This window comes from Magallana gigas, chromosome 6 (genome assembly GCF_963853765.1).
Source record: "Magallana gigas chromosome 6, xbMagGiga1.1, whole genome shotgun sequence".
NCBI lineage: Eukaryota > Metazoa > Mollusca > Bivalvia > Ostreida > Ostreidae > Magallana > Magallana gigas.
In genome coordinates, this window is record NC_088858.1 from 53,580,506 (window position 1) to 53,592,041 (window position 11,536).

Consider the following 11,536-nt stretch of genomic DNA (forward strand, 5'->3'; position numbering starts at 1 on the left):
TATAACACTATACAGTGGAGCCTCACTTATCCGGACACTTTTGTCCCCAGGCCAAATCGTCCGGATAGGTGAAGCGTCCGGATATCTGAATTGTGATATTTACCTTTAATATTTATGGAAACATAACTCATGAATTAATTATACAATTAAATATTTTATTTTGATAGCCATAAGCACTACAAAAAAAGTTTAGATTTTTTTTAAATTAACAAAACAAAATATTGTTAAAAACATTATTTAAGGTATGTTTTTTTCCACAGGAAACTTAGCACTACATTCTTCAATGCAACACATGTACATGTACATGTACATAACAATCACTGTATTAAACCGATAATTTAATTACATTCGCATAACAAAGCGAAGAGAAGAAAGTCGGTGTTCCACTTTACGCTGACAAATCTTTTCTTCAAGCTAGCGGTGATCGCAACTATCGCTCTCTTGGCCGGTGGTGTTGACATGTTTAAAGCTGCTCAACATTTGATGATTGAAAATGGGTGAAAATCTGTATATATTCCCTTATTGATAATTGTCCAAGCTATTTTTTCATTGATAGAACTTACCCAAGCTAATTTTACGTATCCATCTTTCTAGAGAGTTAATTGCACCCAAGCGATTTTTACAAGTAGCGTGAACACTCATCCACGCCATGTTTGGCATAAATTATTATTACACTGTTTATTGAACACACGCTATAAAATTAATGTCGATACCCTGAACATCCCAAGCGGTCTTAATAACTATCGTAAACAGAACTCAAATTATAAAATATTTCATTTCAATTACGTTTCAAAATGAACAGATGAATAGGCGTACGAACGATCTAATCACACTACGATTAATAGAATTTTAATTCAATCAATAGATGACTTTTTTAAACACAAATTAAACAATTTTCATGACATTTTAATCAAAAAATAACAGTTCATAAGTTAAATGGCGACAATTAAACATGTCGCATCCATGGTTATCGTAATATCCTCGGGCGAGTACATAGCGTGACACAGGTGACCCCGATTACCGGACGAAGGCATTGTTTAAAACCAACAACCAGTGTCAGATGTTTTTACACCAATTTGCACTTGCGCATAAAAAACTTTTGTGCCCCCGAACACATAAATGTGACCGTCCGGTTAATTGAGGTAAAATTTAAAGGAAAACTGTATTATGTGGTAAAATTTGACCGTCCGGATCCGGAACGCGGAATTCCGGATAAACGAGACAAATTAATGTGTAAAAATTCCGTTCCCAATAAAAATCAACCGGTAAGTGAAGCGTCCGGATATCTGGCGTCCGGATATCTGAGGCTCCACTGTAATACACACAGGGTACTCAAAGGTTAAAATAACGAGTTTAATTATGACGTTCACGCTTGTGGCTGTTACAGTGGCTCTTCCATTAATATAAACTTACCGTTATGATAAAATAGGAATTTTATTGTATGAATCACATTTGCAGACAAGGCAAGAAGTTAAAAATGTAAATATAAGCATTAAATCATAATTTTTTGAAGTATACAGTCTCATAACTGCAGCGATGTGTGCATACAAATTTTCATAACGCACTTACATGCGTTACTCAATTTGTATGCAATAATATAATAATGTTATGATAAAGAATTTCCTGTTGTGATGAGATGCGTCGTTTTAAAACAGGATTCGAATAGTCGTCCAAAACATCGGGAAGCTAAATACTTCTAATGCTGTTTGGGTACAAACATGCTGCAAGACATTGTTAGACAGTTATTTATTTTATAAATTATTGAAAAAAAAACCTCTTGCATAAGATATGACAATAAAAAACTGTCAACCATCTCAAAAGTCCACATAGCGAAATACAGATTCAAAGCAGAGCAAACAGGGACCTTTAAAAAGATAGAAGTGGGATCAGGTGCCTAGGATGAGTAAGAAGTTATAAAATATATTGAAATAGTATCATAATTTATACTTTTTCTTAGTTTATTATGTATTAACTAATTTTTGGGTTGAAACCTGACGTTTTCTATTTGTATTATAGCTAGAAGAGAATCATATTGTAATTTTCGCGATTATTTAGTATTCCGGGTTTTGCAATTACGTTTTCAGTGCAAAATATTCAATAATCAAAACGTATGTATACCTTTCATTGTTTGTCAAAGTAAATAAAAAACAAGAGGCCCATGGGGCCACATTGCTCACCTGAGCAACAATAATTTTATATAGGCGTTCAAAGGATATTATACCATATGGCCCCTCGGTAGAATAACAAAAAAAAATCTTGTAAAGTATTCGAATTTTACAATTATTTTTGCATACACTTGATCTTTTACACTGTACCTTTATGTAATACCATTTTTTCCAAAAATATGAGAATCCTATCCAAGATATAAAACTAAATTTTTGTAGGGGTATGCGCTCAATTCCACAAATTAAAAACATTCAAAAATTTAATTTGTCTTCCTTATCATAAACGACTGTTGTTTACCTGGCGTAAACTCCCGTGACTTTTCAACCTTACTCACTTGATTGATGAATACACTGGAAAGAAAAATGTTGCCACGTGACATGTAAAAGAGTTGTTATAGTCAATGTATTGACAGGCATATCACTGTTTTTACTAAGACCCATCTATTATTTTCATTTTTATTTAAAAACAACAAATGGCTACAAACCAGGATAATTTTACGCTGTAATATTTTCTAAGGAATAGCGATAATGCCTTTATCCCCGTAACAAAATGTGTAAGAACTATGAAAACTATGAAAACTGTTTTAATGGTGTCGTTTTTATTTACTCGTGTCCAAAAAACTATTGAAATTAATGTGGTTTCGTATAATTCTGAATCATCGTATTAAGAGGGGGACCCAGAAAGTAGTTACAGCATATCAATTTTTGTACAAATAACGTTTAGCGAGACATTTCTAATGTATGATCAACCAAAATTTCAGCGTCAATCAAGCAAAATACAGAGCTAAACATTTTTCTTGATTTTAAACTTGGTATTTCCTATTCAACATCTAAAATGAAAACCAAAAAGGCCTCATATCTGTGTACAAAGCACTGTTCTTTGCTTATTATTTGAAGCTTAACACTCAAATATGGATAATAAATAGAAATTGTAAACAATTAAACAGAAGAGACATGCACTAAAACAAAGAGCACAAATAGCGGAAATATGTACTAGGTATATAAATGATTCATCTTATTTTTCAAAATGAATCATTTATATACCTAGTACATATTTCCGTCAGCGATATTAAACTCTGTTTAAATTGATTAAACTCGAGAAAAAGCTGAGCATCTCAACAAAACACGTTGCACTTATCACCCATTACGCAAAAGATCATACCGAATTACCAATAGAATGAATTGTATTTTAGTACTTTGTTTATATACCAGATTTTGCTTATTTGCGCAGGCAAACAGTCAACTGTCTGATTTACTGAAGTCTATGTTTGATTTGATACGTAAAAATTACAAAATACAGGCGATAGTTCCCCAAATTATAAATAATATGAAAATGAACGAAAATCAAAAACAAGCTAACATAACACAACCATGAAATGACAACAATGAAAACTGTCAACGCATTGAACTATTTAACCTCAATTTACTTCACAAAATCGGCACTAATGTATCTTGCATGTTTCAAAGATACTCTTGGCACGCAATTTATCATTCAACATGGCTGCTTTAAACAAAGAACCAACTTTTACACCGTCCCGTTTTAGCAGTATGGAATACCGAACCCGAAGTTATAATCTAAACAGGCATTTCCTTAATTATTATTTTCATAATAACTAAGAATTGAAGAAGAATTAGCCCATAAATTTTGCAATTTATATTTCCCTTTCCATAAGGAATATTTATGCTAAATTACGTTGAAATTGACTCAGTAGTTCTTAAGAAGATTTTTAAAAATGCACCCCCCCCCCTTTTTGTACATTTTCGAGGTTTTCTCCGCTTTGAGTGAAGATCGATCTTTTATTTCTGCAATTTATTTTTGCCTTACCAGAAGGATGCTCTGTGCCAAATTTGGTTGAAATAGGTCAAGAGGGTTTAGAGAAGAAGTCCAAAATGTAAAAGTTTAGAGACGCACGGACAGACGGACGGACGACGGACAATATATGATCAGAATAGCTCACATGAGCTTTTAGCTCAGGTGAGCTAAAAAGCTACACTTTTCCCCTATTTTAGCAATTTAACGATACACGGATATATAAGAAAAACAAGCCATTGAGCCAAATTATTGCTTTTTAAATAAGAATCAGTAAGAAAAAGTATAGAGTTTGTTAATGGACGGATCCCTTAAAAAAGTCTTAAAGAATTTTTACATAGATTTTAATTAATAATATATTGTATTGGGCGGGTGCTCTTTCACTGATTCCGAAAGGTTAGATCAAATGCAATTGATTGCAGCAATGATGGTCACAGAAGTACCTATTTTTGCCTCTAGGGAAACTCGATCTTTATAATTATTTCGAAACAAGGTGAGAAACACTTGAGAGCAGAGGGCAAATGTCCAGGCTGAAAACCATGAATAATATTGATTACCCAATTATGTAATGGACATTTTCCAAAATAAACGTGTTAATGCATCCAATGATTTTTATAAGAAATGCACAAAACTACAGAATACCAAAATGTCGTTTACATTGTAAAAATCTTCATTTGTTCCCACTGTTATTACCGAATGGAGTGCGCTTTCAACGGATGTCCATTCGTTTTTGGTTTTTTTAAATGCATGTTTCTGTCATAAATCAGAATGATATTATCTGTAGAGCAGGACTTTACTTATGGTGAAATTTTTTTTAAATAATTGTGTGGTAAAAAGTGATCTATTTCGTTGTAATATTATATATATATACACGTAGTCCACACTGTTCGTGTGGTAAGCTCGAATACACTTACCATTATTTTTTTCACTTGTAACAAATATAAAGAAACCAGAAATGTTCTGCTTAATGATATGTTCAATATTGTAAATTAAATATTGTTAATACTCATGACCTACTTTGGGGCCACAGCGCAATTAGTGTAAGTGAAAGCAAACATTTATTTTCTTTACTTTATCGTTATGTTAAAGACACAAAAAGATTTAATGTTTGCACATCATTGATAATGTATCTATAACTGTCACATGATCTGTTGACCGCACATGTTGAGTATACATAATCTGTATTGTATTGCATACTTTTATTGGGAGAGGGTGGTCTAAGTTTTTTATCTTGTGTCCGATCCCAGTTGAAATTTTGTACGATAATATACGTTCAAATCAACTAATATTAAAAAATTGAACTTGATTCATCATTTTTTGGTAATATTACAATGTTAATAGCAATATAAACATGTATAGCATTTACCCTGCTGTTGTCCCGCCGAGACTCTAGAATCAGATTAATCTTTCTTAATCGAGATGCAAAATTAAATAAAATATTGGGAGAATGATCTTTGAAATTTCTTTTCAGATATAAATATCTGATTAACGTTACAGGCTGATAGCATTGAATGATTTTTTTTTGTCGCCGATCCTACATCAGGCCGTGCAGACAAATTGAATACTGCGCGTTTGCTGGCCACCCAGCCTTGGTTATTTGGGAAAAAACAATATTTGTCTGGCTTTTGAGCTAAGACTACTCAATCTGCATATGTTTCTGTCTTCCCACAAATGTTTATTAAAAATAAAATTTGGTGTTTTTACTATTTTTTCAACGTGTTATTTCACTTGAAACCAGCTTCATTATTAACTTGTTTCGACGCAGGAAAAAGGTAGTTACATCCTATCGAAAGCTAAAGGTCTTGTTAAAATGGTTCTATCAGACATGGTAAATTGATTTCAGGTAAGTATACTGGTGGGCAACTTTACAGCAAAGATAACTGGTCATGTGATTGTATCCTGGCTCAGGACTTCATATATTTTATACAATTAAGCTGTTCCTCAACCCGAAATCACCACAGGTCTTTTTTAATCGAATCATCCAATATTTTAGGAACGTCAAAGTATTTTTACGAAATGTTATAATATTTATTGAATAATTAATATCCACCGGTAAAACGTTATTTATTTAGAATGTATATGAGCATAATGATATGATACAAAAAAAAAATTTGGAAGCCACAATTTACAGCTAAACATTCAACAGCGCTGACCTTTTACTAAAAACAACAAATCTAATTCCCAAAAATACTTGTACAGTTACAAAGATATGGTGAAAAATGGTTTTCTTAAAATTAGGAAACGTAAACATGAAAAATATATAATTCATCAAGCAATCAAGCAAAACCATAATAGTAAGATATACAAAATTATATAAAGCATTCTCATTGTTTCAGGAAAATGCGTTTCTTTATATATATATATATATATATATATATATATATATATATATATATATATATATATATATATATATATATATATATATATATATATTACATATAGCTTCTGAAGATTTTAAAATGAAAGCGCTTAAGCTATATTGAACGTTTTTCGTGTTTTCGTATTTTACTTTTTATCTACAACTCGCCGACCACTCGCCGACCACTTTATTGTGTTTCAATATATATATATATATATATATATATATATATATATATATATATATATATATATATATATATATATATATATATATATATATATATATATATATATATATATTTATATATATTTATGTGTGTGTGTGTGTGTGTGTGTGTGTGTGTGTGTGTGTGTGTGTGTGTGTCACAACAATGTTATTTCTTGTTCGTTGGACCCCGCGCGCTCGTACTGGAATAAAATTATTCAAGTAAAATTATACATAATTACTAATTTCCCGCATCCAGGAAATTGTGCTGTTTTATTTCCGCTATATGTTTTGGCATTTTTAATAATTTAAATTTTTGAATCTTAAACAAGTAGATGAAATATAACTGTCCTATGAAATCTAATTCATTTATATTCCGCCTAAAACTTCTGGCTACAAAAAAATAATTTGTTAATCACTCGCCCGCTCGTACCCTTTTTCACTGAATGTCCGACGAACAGAAATTATATTGGTGTGGCCATAAATAGTTTTGTTAAAAAAAGACATAATCTTTTATTGTCAAGTCACTTAAGATACTTGATGATTTTGATGCAGTCATTGTCACATTCTCCGACCCAAAGATTTTCTCCTTCATCCAAGCTCAAAACAAACGGATCCTGCAAATCACACGTGATGTACCGTAAGAACTTTCCGTTTCTATCGGTTACATGAACGCAATTATTATCTCGATCTACGACCAGAATACGACAGGAACTGTCCGTTGCGATCTCGTGGGGATAGGCATCCGGTATAACGGAAGCGAAATTCTCCGGATTTTTTCATCGAAATCACAGCGCATGCGTTCCAGTCAGAAACACAGATGTCACCATTTCCGTTTTCACAAATATACATATTGTTTCGGCTGACAGAAAATAATGGTTTCCCAGTTTCATCAAATTGGAATTCTTTGTTTAATTTTTCCTTGGTGAATAAACCCACTTTGCTTTCTGTATAATCATTACGTCGCATGCACACCAACAACTCTCCGTCTGAATTGAAGCAGAGGCCATACGGTATCCAGCCGGACATATCGACAAACTTCTCGATCTTGGTCTTGTTTACTAAATAAATGCATTTTTCTTCCTTGTGAGAGAATGCTATATTGCCATCATTATTCATCGCTATATCTTTCTGACTGTTTCCAGTTGCGACACTGAAGCATTTCAAAGTAGAACCCGATCCGTCTAGTTGTTTAATCTTTTCGTCATCTCCATAAATCCAAACCTTTTCCGTGGATTTGCAGCAGATTCCTTTAATTTTTTTACACTTTGTTGGGAGAACATCAAGAACAACTGGCTCTTCCATCATTTGTGTTGAAACCATGGTAACATCGCCCGTTTTACTTATGGTAAAACCTGGAAGTGTTGAGTGTACAGATGGCTGACGAGACACAATCTTTTCAATGAATTCTTCTTTTTCCCCGTCTGGCAAAGTCAGTTTGGGTGGTCTTACGTCTCTCATAGATGGTACAAGCCGTAATTCTTCTACGATTGATTTGTACTCAAGCATCTTCAAGGAGTTTTTTTCTTTCAAGATATGTTCGTTTTGCTCAATACAACCTTTTATTATTTGATAGAAATTCTGCACTTTGTCTTTTTCGACTCGTAAAATTTGAAGATCTTCATTGACCATATCAGCCAGTTCGTGTTCAATTGTTTCTATTGCTTTATCAATGATGTCGTGCCAGATTTGACCTATGGTTTTGAGAGAACTATTTTCTTGATTGCTTTGCTCGGTGTATTTTTTGATTTTCATCTCGCGATCTTCGACAATCATTGAATACTCTCTTTCAAAACGATGCAATTCTTTGAAATCGTCTGTCACAATGCTCCGGGTTTTTCCCAAGATCTCAAAGATCTCCGACAATTCCTTTGCTCCATGTCGTTTGTGAATTGCGGTCAGGCACAGCGACCAGATCGGGACGTTACAGTCTTGACAGTAAAGGTGACGAGATTTTCCGGGATGGTCCTTACAATCTGATGCCTCTGATTTCGGTTTGACAGATTCTGAGGTGTATGGTAAAATTTCATGCTTCAAAGATTTGTTTTTGTTTAGATGTGTCTGTACACACGGCCCGCAGAGGTTAATATTACAACTCCCGCATAGAAAGGCGACGACTTCCTTACATATGCTGCACCGAACGACATCTTGTGCTGTGTTCGTGGTGCACCGAACGACATCTTGTGCCGTGTTCGTGGCCATGTCTTTCAATCTTCCTGGAATATTTGAGAATAAATTTGTCAACGGAACATACGTAAAGTTGTGTATAAAAAAGATAATACTACTCTAAGCAGAAAGAAGCGGGCAAATTAAACCTCACAGTTTCATGACAATGCGAGTCTTGTTTCCAAAATTATGCAACATCAACTCTAAATTTTGCCGACCCTCGTTAACGACCATCCACTAATCGTTTTCCGTCCTGTTGATCACTGATTCAGCAATAAATCAATACAGTCAGTATACTTCCCTGTGTGTAATGTTTCCGTCGATAATGTCTTAAATCGGAACTGAAACAGAAAGGAATTGCTCTTTTTAAGCAAAACATTCATGTCGTTACTTGCATAGTATTACTTTTATTTATTATAAACCATCTCTCACCCTTACCGGAATGCAGTCGTCAGCTTTAAACACCACAGTAGTAGAACAGTCTGAAGGGGCTGTAACAGCATTCATTGCATAATCTCTCTTTTTCCGTATCTGTAAATTCCATGTATTTTCTCCCTATCTATAATATCCGGGTTTACGTTTTTAAAAAAAATGAGAAATATAAAAGTATGTACACATTGATATTTAACACTCGAACTGTTCCTTAGAATGCAACCGTCAGCTGTTCCCTCATAAAACAATGATACCTCTGTCAATTTAGCTATATTGATTTACCAAGCTTAAGCTAGCAGCCACTAAAAGCAGCCACTAACCCCATAGAAGCTAGCAGCTAATTAGGAAATTCATCAAAGTACTGAGAGTATTCGAACAGAAAATTATATTTTACTTTATTATCGACACATTTTAATTAAAATCATATTGATTATTGCTCAATAATTTTGTACGAGCATTGACAACTTCGAGCAGTAAAGCTCGCCTGGATAAAAGTCATAAATACGTCTTTGCTGAATAGAAGTCAAATCAATATTGACTTTTGTGTATACAGTACTGGTCATAAGTTGGGAAAATAATGTTATCCTAAGTGTAGTGTTATTAATAGAAATTTAAAAAAACTAGATACGATCTCGTAATCATACCATGAATAATCGATAAAATTTCAGAATTAACCCCCCCCCCCCACACACACACACACATTTCAGATAATGTACATGTATACAAATCCCTAATTACGTAATAAATGGGTGTGCCAATGAGTTTTCCAGATAAATATTGCTACAATCAACAACTTTGCTTCTGTAATGCATTACAAAATCTTTATCGTTTTTAAGTTATTTGTAATAGAGTTTAAGAGTGCCTTGGCCCCTTGGCTTTCTTGATTTCTTTGAAAAGGTCTTAAAAAATACTAACATTTTTTGTTCTTACACCCATCTAAAATTGTTGATCACTTTTGAGATACAAATGATTGAATATTTCAAGGGCCAGCCCTCTAGATCCTTAATGGGGACAGAAATTCGTGTTTTGATAAGGGGAAACAAATTAAATCATTAATTCAAACTTTAGCGCGCACACATAAGATTTAATGTGTTTACAAGGTATTGTCCGCCCCATTTCATGAACAGTAAAATTATGAGTAGCAATTAACATCTTTCTCATTTTTTAAGCAGACATCGACCAATGTGCGTTCGAACACAGACCTGCGCACCATAAGTTTTCCTTTCTACCGTGGTTTAACTCTAGTTAATGATCGAACTCGCCCTTGATTGAACTCTGGCGTAGGAATACATACGACTGCAAAAAACTTCTAAATTGTTCGTACTATTTAAAACCTGACTATTTCCAATGTATTTTTAAATAGGTTTCCTTTAAAAAAAATGTTTCAGTGTACATTACATCAAATTTATCGATTATTTTCAAGAACTAAGTCTTGTCAGCGGTGATGATTTGTGCTTAGGTCCAAACACTGTTTCAGTTTCGGTTTGTCAGAGTGACTGCATAGGAGAGTTGATTAAAATCAACTCCGAAAAATTCGCTGGAAATCGGTTTAATGTGTCCAGTGAAAGACAACTCTACGGCTCTACGCACACACACACACACACCCACACGCACTGAAAGAACGTATACATCAGTCTTATTCTTTGCTTGTTATGACATTCTGATTACAGTATGTTCTAAAAAAAAGATTACTTTTTTGAAAATGTATTTTGATTTTTGATAAATAAAAAATAAAAATTCGGTTGATTAAATTAAAAATCTTTAAATTAGATGGAAAAACTTGGTCATTGTAATACAGCAATAGAATATCATATTACATGAAGTGCTATATCGATTAGATAAGAATTCAATTGTAATGATATATGATAGATTTAACACCTATTCTGTGACAAATGTTTCCTGTTACAGCGCTTTATGACATGTGATAACACTTACATATATAGGTAAGTAATTCATGTTAAAGTATTATCTAAGTTTCGTTTGTTAAAAAAAAGTTAATATGATACATATTCACACAAGTTGGTTACTAAAAAACCTCTGACAAAATTCTTGCATATTAACCAAAGACTACATGATCTGCCCGAAAGTCAAAGGCAGTTGACATGCATATTTTGCTTTGTATGTTTTTTGTTTTTGTTATTTTTGTTTATTTATTGATAAAAATTGATATAAAAAGTAGCAAGCAAAATGATCATTGCCATGGTGAAAGATATCAAATATAGAAAATGACAAATCTTAGCATCTTCAAAAAAATCTAGAAACTACAAATTTTATTGTATCATCTATAATTAATAAAATTTAGAAAGTTAAATATACTATATCGTCAATGATTTAATTATACCAGTTAATTATTTGGCAAATCAAATTTTTAAGACTATATTTTTTTTTAAAACC

The 11,536-nt window shown here is 32.9% G+C and overlaps 1 protein-coding gene across 2 annotated transcripts; it reads right to left on the reverse strand.

Moving 5' to 3' along the window:
• Positions 1-6,658: 6,658 nt before the first annotated feature.
• On the reverse strand, positions 6,659-9,339 carry LOC117688768 (uncharacterized). 2 transcript variants are annotated; one of them, XM_034467121.2, is made up of 3 exons: positions 9,149-9,339; positions 8,865-9,051; positions 6,659-8,760 (listed from the first exon to the last, which is right to left on the reverse strand). In XM_034467121.2, exon 3 carries the CDS (start codon positions 8,744-8,746, stop codon positions 7,226-7,228), a length of 1,521 nt encoding a protein of 506 aa, XP_034323012.2. In that variant the 5' UTR covers positions 8,747-8,760; positions 8,865-9,051; positions 9,149-9,339; the 3' UTR covers positions 6,659-7,225. The 2 variants fall into 2 exon arrangements, with proteins under 2 accessions (XP_034323012.2, XP_034323014.2); XM_034467123.2 differs by lacking the exon at positions 8,865-9,051.
• Between the last annotated feature and the right edge of the window lie 2,197 nt (positions 9,340-11,536).